This window comes from Sander lucioperca, chromosome 15 (genome assembly GCF_008315115.2).
Source record: "Sander lucioperca isolate FBNREF2018 chromosome 15, SLUC_FBN_1.2, whole genome shotgun sequence".
In the NCBI taxonomy this organism is placed as follows: domain Eukaryota; kingdom Metazoa; phylum Chordata; class Actinopteri; order Perciformes; family Percidae; genus Sander; species Sander lucioperca.
Window position 1 is genome coordinate 7,110,831 of NC_050187.1, and position 15,000 is coordinate 7,125,830.

At 45.7% G+C, this 15,000-nt stretch overlaps 1 protein-coding gene across 2 annotated transcripts in view; it reads right to left on the bottom strand.

Annotated features, from left to right (window-relative positions):
* Positions 1–3,390: 3,390 nt before the first annotated feature.
* The window catches only part of tjap1 (tight junction associated protein 1 (peripheral)), a 22,337-nt gene continuing 10,727 nt past the window's right edge, over positions 3,391–15,000 (bottom strand). For both annotated transcript variants that reach the window (XM_035992283.1, XM_035992284.1), the window contains exons 4-12: positions 12,417–12,445; positions 11,985–12,146; positions 11,423–11,489; positions 9,567–9,596; positions 8,823–8,930; positions 8,298–8,381; positions 7,284–7,611; positions 4,352–4,707; positions 3,391–4,209 (exon numbers count right to left, since the gene is read on the bottom strand). In XM_035992283.1, coding sequence (XP_035848176.1) covers positions 3,607–4,209; positions 4,352–4,707; positions 7,284–7,611; positions 8,298–8,381; positions 8,823–8,930; positions 9,567–9,596; positions 11,423–11,489; positions 11,985–12,146; positions 12,417–12,445 — 1,767 coding nt within the window. In that variant the 3' untranslated portion in view covers positions 3,391–3,606. The remainder of the gene's footprint in view (positions 4,210–4,351; positions 4,708–7,283; positions 7,612–8,297; positions 8,382–8,822; positions 8,931–9,566; positions 9,597–11,422; positions 11,490–11,984; positions 12,147–12,416; positions 12,446–15,000) is intronic.

Sequence of the window (15,000 nt, forward strand, 5' to 3'; positions counted from 1 at the left end):
TTAAATTTAAATATTAAGTGTTCAGTAATTAAAGTATTGAATGTAACAATTATTCAGTTTTTAATAAGATATATTATAAACAGTTTTACCTTCAAAACACAAAGATGTTTGTCTGATAAATCAGTTCCTCCGGCGGCCAGCAGGGGCAGCGCCGCTCCAATGAGAGAAATCCCTTAAATCAAGAGTTTTAGAGAGGAACTTCAGTATATATTTTCCACCCTGGACTCTCTGTCTCCATGTGTGTGTGTCTGAGTGTCTGATGGAACAACAATCTCTGAAACTGGTCCAGTATTAAACCAGAACCAAGCTGTAATGTAACCCTACAGGACTAATGTTCTAAAATATGCTGGCTCTATACACGCTAAGAGTCCTGATTATTTACATGGAGTCTGGTGGAAATATGCTGGCTCTATACACGCTAAAAGTCCTGATTATTTACATGGAGTCTGGTGGAAATATGCTGGCTCTATACACGCTAAAAGTCCTGATTATTTACATGGAGTCTGGTGGAAATATGCTGGCTCTATACACGCTAAAAGTCCTGATTATTTACATGGAGTCTGGTGGAGATATGCTGGCTCTATACACGCTAAAAGTCCTGATTATTTACATGGAGTCTGGTGGAGATATGCTGGCTCTATACACGCTAAAAGTCCTGATTATTTACATGGAGTCTGGTGGGTTTGGTGATGGTGATTTCAGACCCTCTGACAGCAGCTGCTGGACACAAAAATGGAAAAAACGGATTAATTATTCATTAATTATGAATAATTCACAGACTAGTTCGGTTGCCAGGCAACAGGAAACACACACACACACACACACACAGACAGAGAGATGGAGTTACGTTTAAAATACTTTATTTGTTTTAAAATATACATCGTTTACAAAGTCAGAAAATAAAGGTTAGTAGAATTTTTAACAGTCTTTTTTTTTCATCTTTTTAATTTCCCAAAACAGGAAGTGAAACAAACAATCAGAGCAGGAAACAGTTCGGAGGTTTACGATCCTCCGTTTGTTACGAAACGTTTTCATTGGTCCTCCGGCGAGTCCACTTCCTGGATGGAGGACCCGGCCTTCTCCGGCGGCCATCTTGGATGTCCTCTGCAAACAGCAGTCTCACAAACATTTCTCACATCCAATTGGTTTTGTGTGTTAGCCTGTTAGCTCGTCAGCCAGTCAGCTCGTTAGCCAGTCAGCTCGTTAGCCTGTCGGCTCGTTAGCCTGTCGGCTCGTTAGGGTTAGCCTGATTAGCCAACAAGCTAACTAACCCTCTCTAAGCTTTAGTTGACTCGTTGCTGCTTTTCAGACTTTTCTTTAGAAACCAAATGCATGCTGGGACACAGTCCTGTGTGTGTGTTCTTGTTTTACTATATTCGTGGGGTCCAAAAACCAGGAGTCCAGTATCCTTGTGGGGTCTGCACAGCCTTGTGGGCCCAAAATGCTGGACCCCACCAGGTTAAAGGTCTGTTTGAGGGTTAAGACTTGGTTTTAGGATTAGGGTTAGAATTAGGTTATGGTTAGGGTGAGGGTAAGGGTTAAGGTTAGGCATTTAGTGGTGATGGTTAAGGTTAGGGTAAGGGGCTAGGGAATGTATTATGGCAATGACGGGTCCCCACAAAGATAGGGAAACACACATGAGTGTGTGTGTGTGTGTGTGTCTGTGTTTAATATTTGATCAGAACAGGAAGTATAAATAGCCTCATGCAGCTTTAATGACTCTTCTTCATGAATATAATGGGAGACGTTTCTCAGCCAAGGTCACACTCTTCTTCTCTTCTCTGTTGTCCTATCCTCCTTTCAGATGAACTCATTAATTCATGTTTAGAACTGCAAATATGGATTCTGTTTTTCAGAATAAAAGACTATAAGTTTACATGGTACCAGCCAACAGACAGACACACACACACACACACACACACACACACACACACACACACACACACACACACACACACACACACACACACACACACACACACACAGACAGAGAGAGGGGGGGGGTTTGAATGAATGGATGAATGCTGTAAAAGTGTCCGTAACAGTCTGTGTCCCATCATGCACTCTGACAGCACATATATCCCACAATGCACCAGCTGTACCTGCACCTGCTCGAGAGAGAAAACACAGAAGAGCATCGGCCAATCAGAGATGCCGAGTGAGCCAACAGCCAATTGGAATGGCCGAGTGAGCCGACAGCCAATCAGAGCCTCCGAGCGGGCCGACAGCCAATCGGAGCTGCCGAGTGAGCCGACAGCCAATGAGAGCCGCCAAGACAGAGCTTACAGCAAATCCGAGCCAACAGCCAATCAGAGCCGCCGAGTGAGCCGACAGACAGTGAGAGCCGCCGAGAGAGCCTACAGCCAATCAGAGCCACTGAGAGCGCCAACAGCCAATCAGAGCCGAGGAGTGAGATCAGAGGGAAAGTACGGAAGCTCAGGAGTGCCAGAAACCTCCATCTGCTCTCTGATTAATATGATATATAATATATAATAATATAACACGTTCTGACGTCTACATTCAGTGATTTTAGCTTTTTGGCCGTGAATTTAAAAACATTGTGTGTTTGTGAAGGTGAAATATCTAAAAGTTAGTGTATTATTATAATAATTTGTCAGTAAGAGAAACAGCTTTCATTATTTTGACTTTTTGGGGTAAATCCTCCAGGTTCTGGCACTAACAGGTTTCCATAGCAACACGAAAAAACCAAACAACAACAAATCAAACACAAACATGATCAGATAATAATCAGTTAATAATAATAACAATAATAATAATGATGGATTATACTCCAGATTAACTACAGAACGGGGTACATTCCAGGTGGGCGGGGCTTAACCCCGACAGACCAATCAGGTGACTACATAAAAACACAAACAATGATTAAAATTAAAGACTGACGGGCGTCGAACTTGCAACCTTCCAGAGAGAGAGAGATATATATCTATATATAGAGGCACTGAGAGAGAGAGAGAGAGTGTGTGTGTGTGTGTCTGTCTGTCTCTGTGTGTGTGTGTGTGTGTGTGTGTGTGTGAGAGATTCAGGAAGTGTGTCTCATCTGTTCTCTTCAAAATAAAAGCTCCCGATCAGGAAACAAGGCAGAGACGTCCGTAAAGTTTTTCTCAGTTTCTATTCTTTTTTTTTTCTTCTTGAACAAACACACACACACACACACACACACACACACACACACTGTAAAAGGACCCACCAGACTCCATGTAAATAAACAATACTTTTAGCGTGTATAGAGCCAGCGTGTTTCCACATGTATGTTCACATGTGTACTAATACTATTAAAACTTCAAGGGACTTGAGTAGTATTTCCATGTTCTGCTACTTTGTATTTTTACTCCACTACATTTCAGAGGGAAATCTAGTACTTTTTACTCCATTACTTTTATCTAACAGCTGGAAAATGAGTTGTGATTTATTTCTTTAAATACTTAGAAAATTGTACAGAGTTTGGTTGGTGGAAGATTTAGAAAAATTTGGATTAATTTTGATTAGATTTTAAGTGAAAGATTTCCCAAAATACAAAAAGGTACACACACACACACACACATACACAAACACACACACACACACGGATCATGGCTGTCTCCTGTGTCAGTCGAGCAGCGTGCCTTGCTCCTGGGCTCGGGTCAGGCTGTCTTTGCGGAGCAGGTGGTGGACGCCCATCCTCTTCGGGCTCTTCTGTGGACGCAGTGGGGGGGCAACGGTGCCGAGGGCGGGGTCAAGGTCCAGGAGGCGTGGCGAGATGACGGGCAGCTCGTGAGGGAGGACGTCTCTCTCCTCCGCCGAGCTCTCTTCCTCCTCCTCTTCCTCTTCTCCTTCCTCCTGGGTCCCGCAGGCGCCACCGGGGCTCGCCGTGTCGGCCGTGGCGTCCTCCAGGCTCATCAGCAGCTTCTCTGTGGTGTTGCGGCGGCCGCGCGGCTCTGTGTCGGTGTCCGTGTCCAGGCTGGAGCCGCGGCTTGGCGTCCAGCTGCGTGCCGACGAGCCGTCCTCGCCGTCAGAGTACGCCGTGCGCTGGCGGTCGGAAGACGAGCAGGAAGCCCCGCCCCCAGGCGCCGCACGCCTCCTCTGTAGCTCCGCGGCCGTCTGGCTGCCGAACGCCGTGCGGTGCAGCGCGGAGCCGTCGCACGCCGGAGCCATCTTCTCCACAAACATCCGCTGCCAGTTGGCGAGCAGGTCCTCCTCCGAGCTCGCCGCCTGCAATCACAACACGCTCACACTTTACCCCAAATCTCCACGCTGTGTTACACTGGCATTAACTTTAGAGAAGTAATCATTGTCTGTGTGTGTGTATGTGTGTCTATGTGTGTGTGTGTGTGTGTGTGTGTGTGTGTGTTACCTGTGGGGGGCTGCTGAACGGGCTCGACTGGTTGGACAGCGGCTCGCTGGCCGCGTCCCGCTGTGACAGCGGCGTGCGCTGGCGCCCCCCCCCAGAGGAAGAGGAGGGGGCGGGGCTAGCGGGCGCCGGGTCTTCGCTCTGCACCAGGCTCAGGGAGATGGCCTGCCGCGTGGCGTAAGTGCAGTTGGGCAGCGGCGAGTTCTTGGGGATCTTGACTTTGTCGTCCGAGGAGAACTCGATGACCTTGCGGCCCGGGTAGAGTGGGTGGGGGGGCGGGGGCGCCGGGTACGGGTTCAGCTTCTCGAAGGACGGAGCCGCGGCCGACTCCTCGCCGCCTGACTGCCCGTCCAGCACAGCTGCAACAAACCACACGTTAGTCTGCACGTTAGTCTGCACGTTAGTCTGCACGTTAGCCTGCACGTTAGCCTAGACGTTAGTCTGCGCGTTAGTCTGCACGTTAGCCTGCACGTTAGCCTGCACGTTAGCCTAGATGTTAGCCTGCACGTTAGTCTGCACGTTAGTCTGCACGTTAGTCTGCACGTTAGTCTAGACGTTAGTCTGCACGTTAGCCTGCACGTTAGCCTAGATGTTAGCCTAGATGTTAGCCTAGATGTTAGTCTGCTCGTTAGTCTGCACGTTAGTCTGCACGTTAGCCTGCACGTTAGCCTGCACGTTAGCCTGCACGTTAGCCTGCACGTTAGCCTAGATGTTAGTCTGCGCATTAGCCTGCACGTTAGCCTGCACGTTAGCCTGCACGTTAGTCTGCACGTTAGCCTGCACGTTAGTCTGCACGTTAGCCTGCACGTTAGCCTGCACGTTAGCCTAGATGTTAGCCTAGACGTTAGTCTGCACGTTAGCCTGCACGTTAGCCTGCACGTTAGCCTGCACGTTAGCCTAGATGTTAGCCTGCGCGTTAGTCTGCACGTTAGTCTGCACGTTAGCCTGCACGTTAGCCTGCACGTTAGCCTGCACGTTAGCCTAGATGTTAGTCTGCGCGTTAGCCTGCACGTTAGCCTGCACGTTAGCCTGCACGTTAGTCTAGATGTTAGCCTGCACGTTAGCCTGCACGTTAGCCTAGATGTTAGTCTGCACGTTAGCCTGCACGTTAGCCTAGATGTTAGCCTGCACGTTAGCCTGCACGTTAGCCTAGATGTTAGTCTGCACGTTAGTCTGCACGTTAGTCTGCACGTTAGTCTGCACGTTAGTCTGCACGTTAGTCTAGATGTTAGTCTAGACGTTAGTCTAGACGTTAGTCTGCACGTTAGTCTAGATGTTAGTCTAGACGTTAGTCTGCACGTTAGTCTAGACGTTAGTCTGCACGTTAGTCTGCACGTTAGTCTAGATGTTAGTCTGCACGTTAGTCTGCACGTTAGTCTAGACGTTAGTCTAGACGTTAGTCTGCACGTTAGTCTAGACGTTAGTCTGCACGTTAGTCTAGACGTTAGTCTGCACGTTAGTCTAGACGTTAGTCTGCACGTTAGTCTAGACGTTAGTCTGCACGTTAGTCTGCACTTTAGTCTAGATGTTAGTCTAGACGTTAGTCTAGACGTTACTCGACCATTAACTCAGAAATAATGGAGATTAACAATATAATCGTCTCTCTCAAGATCAATTAACACAAATTGTCAGTTTACAATGAGTCTAGTTTACTGTGAATGTCACAATTTATCAAAATAAAAGTTAATATCGAAATCAGAATTTTGACTCCAACACATCCCAATATGCATCTTGCACACTACTTTGCACTATTACTTTTTGCACCTTACATCCCACTCCATGTGTCTTGATATTATGTCTTATTTGTATATTTGTATTTTAATTAGGGCTGTCAGCATTAACGCGTTAATCTCGATGCGATTAAGGGCCGAGCATAATGCGTTAATTTGTTTTAATCGTATTAATCGCATGCCACCATTTATTAATTTATTTTCACTTCACTCGGCTTTGCGTCGTGTCTAACTGATATGTCTGCTCTACTCTCTGGTGCTCTGAAACAGACGGCAACACAAACACCGCTGCACATGATGCTAGTTAACACTATACTCAACAGCAGCTAACGTTAGCCTACCGCTAGCTAGTTAACACTATACTCAACAGCAGCTAACGTTAGTCTACCGCTAGCTAGTTAACACTATACTCAACAGCAGCTAACGTTAGCCTACCGCTAGCTAGTTAACACTATACTCAACAGCAGCTAACGTTAGCCTACCGCTAGCTAGTTAACACTATACTAGACAGCAGCTAACGTTAGCCTACTGCTAGCTAGTAGCTGGATTAAACACGGTTCCAGTGCTGACAGCTAACGCTGAACGGTGTAAAGTGTGACTGTGTTTTACTGTAGAGGATTCAACACCAGGATGTAACAATCTGCAGCTGCCGTCGGAGAAACAACAGACGGTGCGTTCAATGAAACTGGTAAACTACAGCCTCGTGGTGCATTCAGAGTTGTTGTTAAATTCAAATGTGTAACTAGATTAAATATATAATAAACAAATACAAATCTTAAAATCAAATTCATAAAGTCACTTTCTTTGCATTCATTTGATTCCCAGTTAAGATCCACTGGTAAGAATGGCTTTCCATTGTTAATATGGACTTAAAAACTGTTCTGAAATGCAAAATAATAGAATATAATCATGTGATAAAACATGCAATTAATCGCAATTAAACAAATGTAATCGTTTGACAGCCCTAATGTTTGTATATTATGTTGATATGTGCCTATACGTATATTGTTGTCTATTGTACAGTATGTGTGTATATTACTATTTGTCTATGTTTACATGTCTATTGTTGAATATATAGTATAGAGCGTTACCACCTCCCACAGTCTATTCCTCGTGTATGTAAAGATACCGGCCAATCAATCTGATTCTGATGTTAATTAAGTTGTCTTCTGTGATAGCATATACAGCATGTGTTCTCATCCTACCGTCCAGACTGCTCTGACTGCGGCAGGATCCGTTCTGCTGAGCCGCCTCCCGCCCGCCGTTCTGGCGCCCGCGCAGCTCGGCGCCCGTCATGTCCACGTGCACGAAGACGTCCTCGGCGACGGGCCGGCTGCAGCTGCTGGACTGGGCCGAGTTCAGCAGCAGCGGCTCCGGTTTCTCCAGGACGCGGGCGATCACCGAGGTCGGGACCACGTCGGCCGGCGTCAGGCTCAGCGTGTCGGGATCCTGACCGCCGGGGGCGGAGCCTCCGCGCTCAGGCAGGCTGCTCTTCATGTGTTTATTCAGCATGTCCTGCAGCTCATAGGGAAGCTACACACACACAGAGACACACACACACACACACAGACACACACACACACACACACAGACACACACACACACACACACAGACACACACAGACACACACAGACACACACACACACACAGACACACACACACACACACACACAGACACACACAGACACACACAGACACACACACACACACACACACACACACACACAGACACACACACACACACACAGACACACACACACACACACACAGACACACACAGACACACACACACACACACACACACAGACACACACACAGACACACACACACACACACAGACACACACACACACACACACACACACACACACACACACACACACACACACAGACACACACACACACACACACACACACACACACACACACACACAGACACACAGACAGACACAGACACACACAGCTCTGAGTGTTTCCAGGAATCAGCTGAGTCTCTATAAACTCTAATGGAACATTAATAACAGATCAATGAACGGGCCATGTTACTGAGTTATATATATGATATTATTATCATCAGTCTGGCCTCACAGACAGGAAGCCCAGCCCCCTGAGCCCCAGAAGCCCCGCCCCCTGTAGACATCTCATCCGTTAATCTGAGCATCTCTAACTACGATCACATAAATATTAATAATAAATATCAAACTGTTAGAGGAACTTACGTCAGCGAACTTGTGGTTCCTGAAGTGGGACTTGTTGCATTTCAGCAGCTGGACGGCGAGGTTACAGTCCTGCCGGTAACGCTCCTGAACACACACACACACAGGAGAGACTGTCAGCCAATCAGAGAGCAGGACTGACACACACAAACACGGGAGAGACTGTCAGCCAATCAGAGAGCAGAACTGACACACACAAACACGGGAGAGACTGTCAGCCAATCACAGTGCAGGGCTGACACACACAAACACATGGAGTCTGGTGGAAATATGCTGGCTCTACACACGCTAAAAGTCCTGATTATTTACATGGAGTCTGGTGGAAATATGCTGGCTCTACACACGCTAAAAGTACTGATTATTTACATGGAGTCTGGTGGAAATATGCTGGCTCTATACACGCTAAAAGTCCTGATTATTTACATGGAGTCTGGTGGAAATATGCTGGCTCTATACACGCTAAAGCTCAGTTCCCGTTTAACTTGATAAATAAAAGATTAAAAGATGATATTTGTGTGTCTGACTCACGTTGAGTTCCTCCAGGCGGTCGACCGTGTTCTTGGCGTCCAGCAGTTTGTTGGTGAGCTCGACGATCTCCTGGTCCATCGTCTTCTTGTCCCTCTCCACCTTCCGTAGCTGTGGGAGGAGTTACACCGTTAAATCACTGGCCAGGCAGCCAATCAGACGCCCGAGGGGACGGGACGCGGGGCTACATTCAGATAAACTGGCTAGGCAGCCAATCAGACGCCTGAGGGGACGGGAGGCGGGGGCTACATTCAGATAAACTGGCCAGGCAGCCAATCAGACGCCTGAGGGGACGGGAGGCGGGGCTACATTCAGATAAACTGGCCAGGCAGCCAATCAGACGCCTGAGGGAACGGGAGGCGGGGCTACATTCAAATAAACTGGGAACGCAGCCAATCAGACGCCTGAGGGGACGGGAGGCGGGGCTACATTCAGATAAACTGGCCAGGCAGCCAATCAGACGCCTGAGGGGCCGGGAGGCGGGGCTACATTCAAATAAACTGGCCAGGCAGCCAATCAGACACCTGAGGGGACGGGAGGCGGGGCTACATTCAAATAAACTGGGAACGCAGCCAATCAGACGCCTGAGGGGACGGGAGGCGGGGCTACATTCAGATAAACTGGCAACGCAGAAAGTGAAGGAACTTTCTGGCTGAAGTTCATTCATAAATCCAGCGTTCAACAGATGAAACATGAAGTCAGGATGAAAACAGAAAGAGGAAACTAAGAACAGGAAGAAGACGCAACTGCATGAACCCAAGTCTGACTGACGGCCGCCTGATGAAGAGGATGAAGATGAAGATGAAGATGAGTCGGTCCGTCACAGAGCAGCGTGAGAAAAGAGGAGGAAAGAGAAAAGATGAACGACAAACAGACCTGAAACCTGTTAAACCCTCTGAAGTTGGAGGTCATTTATATATTTATAGATTAATATAAACTGAGCACAAAAAGTAAGGACACGTGTGTTTGGTATATTATGTCTCCGTGGTAACGATGCTTTTTGGCAATAAGTCTTATACCGTTGGAAAGCCTGTTCAGTTTAGTTTAGTTGAAAGGAACATGCATTTGTGGGATGAGCAGCAGCTCTGAGTATGGGGGGTTACACCCATGAACAATTAGCCAAATCTTCTCTACCAATGCCAAACAGCTGATTCTGCCATTGACTGGTTTGGTGTTTGGTGGATTGGATGATTGAAGTTGGAAACAAGACATATTGGCAATTTAATAATTCATTCATTTCACAAACAGTAGCGTCAGTAGCGTGAGGAAGAACCATACACAGCCACAACATCCTGGCTCCTCCTCCTCATGCTGGTCACCAGGAGGTGAGGAAGAACCATACACAGCCACAACATCCTGGCTCCTCCTCCCGTCCCCTCAAGCTGTTTGGCATTGGCAGAGAAGATTTGGCTAATTGTTCATGGGTGTAACCCCCCATACTCAGAGCTGCTGCTCATCCCACAAATACGAGTTTTTTTGTGATAGTTTTGGGCTAACCTCCTTGATTATGCGTCACGTTTTTTTAAAAGATGTGATGGAATATGCCGGATATTTATATGCGATGAAATTGCGGGAACTTTTTAAAACTGTGGTTTCATCGTGGCTTCATCGCGGGGTTTGCAGCTTTTTGATGATGTTCACGTCGCGTAATTACATCACTTCATAACGTTCCCATGGCAACAGGGGAAACGGCTGCTCTTGTGTGAAGTAAACCAACATTTTTCATCTTTCTGCTAAGATATAGATGGACTTTATTACAACAAAAATGCGGGGATTATGACATCATGCAAGCCCCGCATAATTTGCGCGGAAATCGGCAATTTATGCAGCGAAAGTGCGGCGTATTTGAAAAGATGCGCCCCCCGAAATAAATATGAGGACTTTGGCTGATTATGCGTTGAATTATGAGATCACATAATCATGTTTTTTCTGGAGGGACTGTATTGCCAAAAAGCATTGTTACCACAGAGAAATAATCTACCGAACACACATGTCCTTACTTTTTACTAAGTTTATATATATATATATATATATATATATATATATATATATATATAAAATCAATTATTTTGGTGAAATGACTTCACAAAAGTAGAGTAATACATGAATATATGAATGAAATAGTAAATACATGTCTGGAACATGACTGACTTTAGTCTCCTTTTAAACTAAAACTTTTAAACGGAAATAACATTTAAAATAAATTATATTTTGATTAAAAAATATTTTTTTGAAGAGAAATTCTTAATATTTTAATATTTCACTTAAAGTCTTAATATTTGAAGACATCTGAGACTGGTTATGATTATTATTTCATGTTTATATGATTTCATTCATCTCAGTGTGAGAGATCTCAGAGAGTAACCGTGGTAACCAAGTCACCATCTGACCTCTGGTAACCCATGGCAACCATCCTGCTGTTGTCCGTCAACGCCACTTTTAATCAACATACACACACACACACACACACAGAGAGACACAGACACACACACACACACACAGACACACACACACACACACAGAGACACACACACACACACAGAGAGACCCCCCCCCCAGTGTTTCCTAAAGAGTGCGGTATATCAGGAACATGTGAAGGTTACCAGAGCGTGGAGCTTCTCCTCCAGATCCTGATTGGCTCTCTGAGACGCCGTGTAGCTGTTCTGGAGTCTGCAGAGACGAGACAGAGACGAGGTTACTGAGCATGCTCAGTAGCATCACAGGACATTCTGATGTATGTTTACATTCTGTGGTCCTAACGCAGAGTGAGGCAGCGAGCATGCTGGGTAACGTGGTCCTAACGCAGAGTGAGGCAGCGAGCATGCTGGGTAACGTGGTCCTAACACAGAGTGAGGCAGCGAGCATGCTGGGTAACGTGGTCCTAACGCAGAGTGAGGCAGCGAGCAGGCTGGGTAACGTGGTCCTAACGCAGAGTGAGGCAGCGAGCATGCTGGGTAACGTGGTCCTAACACAGAGTGAGGCAGCGAGCAGGCTGGGTAATGTGGTCCGAACGCAGAGTTAGCATTTCCTTTCCACATTTGCATTCTTTCTGTGAGCTTTTATTTTGAAATGCATGGGATGCATTTCAAAATAAAGCCCACAGAAAGAATCCGGGAGAAACTGGTTTCATAACAGGAAGTGAAACAGGAAGTGATGTGTCCTCACCTGCGGAACTTGTCCCTCATCTTGTCGAGGTCGTCTCGCGTGCGGCTAAGCTCCGCCTCCATGTAGCGGCGGCCGCCGTCAAACTCCGCCTCCGCCGCCTCCATCTTGTGGGTGGAGAGAGCCAGGCGGCGCTGCAGGTCCTCGTTCTGCTGCTGCAGCATTCTGGGTAATCACAGGGACACAGACGCTAGAGCATTCTGGGTAATCACAGGGACACAGACGCTAGAGCATTCTGGGTAATCACAGGGACACAGACCTAGAACTACAACTCTAGAACTACAACTAGAACTACAACTACAACTGAAAGCAGTGAGTGGGCTAACTTTCACGTTTAGTGCGTCAGTAACCATGGAAACTACTGCCTGCCGTAACCACGTCAACCTGCTTTGACCTCACTACGTCTGATCCAATCAGAGAACAGCAGAGTCTCACCTGATCCGCTCCGAGTCCGACAACGCCTCCTGAAACACAAACAGGAAACACAACAAACAGATCAGTCTCTTACCAAAATAAAAGCCTCAACACAAACATGTTTTCATTCTTCAGTCTGGCCACAGTTTAATGAGGATACAAACATATTTTTACACTTCTTAAACTTTATAGAGAACAGAATACTTTCGATTTACATATCTGGTTAAAATTCATACTTTTTTTAAACGCTTGAAGATCCAAAAATCACTTTAAGTGTTTATCACGACAATCAAAAACGTGACATTGTAGTTTTTTTCCCACGTTTTTAAATAAAGTTTTTTATCATTGTTTTTGTTTCAAATGCATAAGTTGAATAAAACACCAAAATTCAATACTAGTAGTGACGTGATCATTTATTCTACTTGTGAAGAGTGTTGTAGGGAACCATCCGCGTTATTTTATTTTGAAAATTTAGTTGAAAGAAAACCCACATTTCTGATTTAGAAACCTTTTTGAAAATGGGTCCAATGTGACCCGAGGGGTAAAAACTAACTGTATTGATAGTGTTTGGGTCTGATAATCAGGTTATACACATTAGAACATGTTCGTCTTCGTTGTTGCTACATAAATGAACAAATTAAAGCCTGAGTGTCTGATGGAACAACAGTCTCTGAAACTGGTCCAGTATTAAACCAGAACCAAGCTGTAATGTAACCCTACAGGACTAATGTTCAGCAGCAGTTAGAGTCACTAACCCACCAGACTCCATGTAAATAATCAGGACTTTTAGCGTGTATAGAGCCAGCATATTTCCACCAGACTCCATGTAAATAATCAGGACTTTTAGCGTGTATAGAGCCAGCATATTTCCACCAGACTCCATGTAAATAATCAGGACTTTTAGCGTGTATAGAGCCAGCATATTTCCACCAGACTCCATGTAAATAATCAGGACTTTTAGCGTGTATAGAGCCAGCATATTCCACCAGACTCCATGTAAATAATCAGTACTTTTAGCGTGTATAGAGCCAGCATATTTCCACATGTAAATGGGTGAATTAAGGGTTTATTTCAACCAAACCAGAGTGGTGATTGTTGGAACAGTGGAAAGATAAACCAAGACGGCTTTTGATAGTTTGATTTAGTTTCTGTCCACTTTGAATGAAGTGTGTTTTACGATGATAAAGTCCTGATTATTTACATGGAGTCTGGTGGGTTAGTGACTAACTGCTGCTGAACATTAGTCCTGTAGGGTTACATTACAGCTTGGTTCTGGTTTAATACTGGACCAGTAACCAAGTCACCATCTGACCTCTGGTAACCCATGGCAACCATCCTGCTGTCCGTCAACGCCACTTTTAATCAACACACACACACACACACACACACACACACACACGGAGACAGAGAGTCCAGGGTGGAGCTCTTTAAACATTATATGAAATAAACAACACAAACATGTTATTAGGGACTTCATCTGGATATCTGCACAAACAGGAAACTGTTTTAGGAACAATCAGCAGATGTGATTATAAATATAGTTAATATTGATCTGAACTCCCCACAGTCTGAGAGAGACGCTTCCTGTTTATCGATCTCTGTCGACATATGGAAACCTCTCCCAGCATGCAGCGGGGTTTGACACAGCTGCGGTATTATTGGGGATCAATATAAGAGCTGCTCGCATCCACATTCACTCATATTTCAACTTCTGACCTTTGGACTGTTGCATTCTGGGTACTGCAGGGACTAACGCTGCGGGCTGTTTCTATTACTTTAATCTTCAATAAAGGCACAATGTTTTGTAAATTGACAGATTTTGAATGGATCCTGCTCTCTGTTAGAAAACAACAAAAAATGTGATATTAAAGGGGAACTACTGTTTATTTCACCCTGGACTCTCTGTCTCCATGTTTCTGTGTCTGAGTGTGAAACTGGTCCAGTATTAAACCAGAACCAAGCTCTAATGTAACCCTACAGGACTAATGTTCAGCAGCAGTTAGTCACTAACCCACCAGACTCCATGTAAATAATCAGGACTTTTATCATCGTAAAACACACTTCATTCAAAGTGGACAGAAACTAAATCAAACTACCAAAAGCCGTCTTGGTTCATCTTTCCACTGTTCCAACAATCACCACTCTGGTTTGGTTGAAATAAACCCTTAATTCACCCATTTACATGTGGAAATATGCTGGCTCTATACACGCTAAAAGTCCTAATTATTTACATGGAGTCTGGTGGAAATATGCTGGCTCTATACACGCTAAAAGTCCTGATTATTTACATGGAGTCTGGTGGAAATATGCTGGCTCTATACACGCTAAAAGTCCTGATTATTTACATGGAGTCTGGTGGAAATATGCTGGCTCTATACACGCTAAAAGTAGGGGAGAGCCGGGACGAGCCCAGAGGTGTGTGTAGGGGGAGGAGGAGGAGGAGGAGGAGGAGGAGGAGGAGGAGGAGCCCCCCCCCCCCACCTGGAGCCCCCCCCTCACCTACCTGGATGTGGCTCTGATTAGTAACTCGAGTTCTGTGTTTGTGTGTCTGTTCTGTCTCCATCTTTCCTCCTCTGTTCCCCCGCAGCACTTCCTCTTTAGGGCC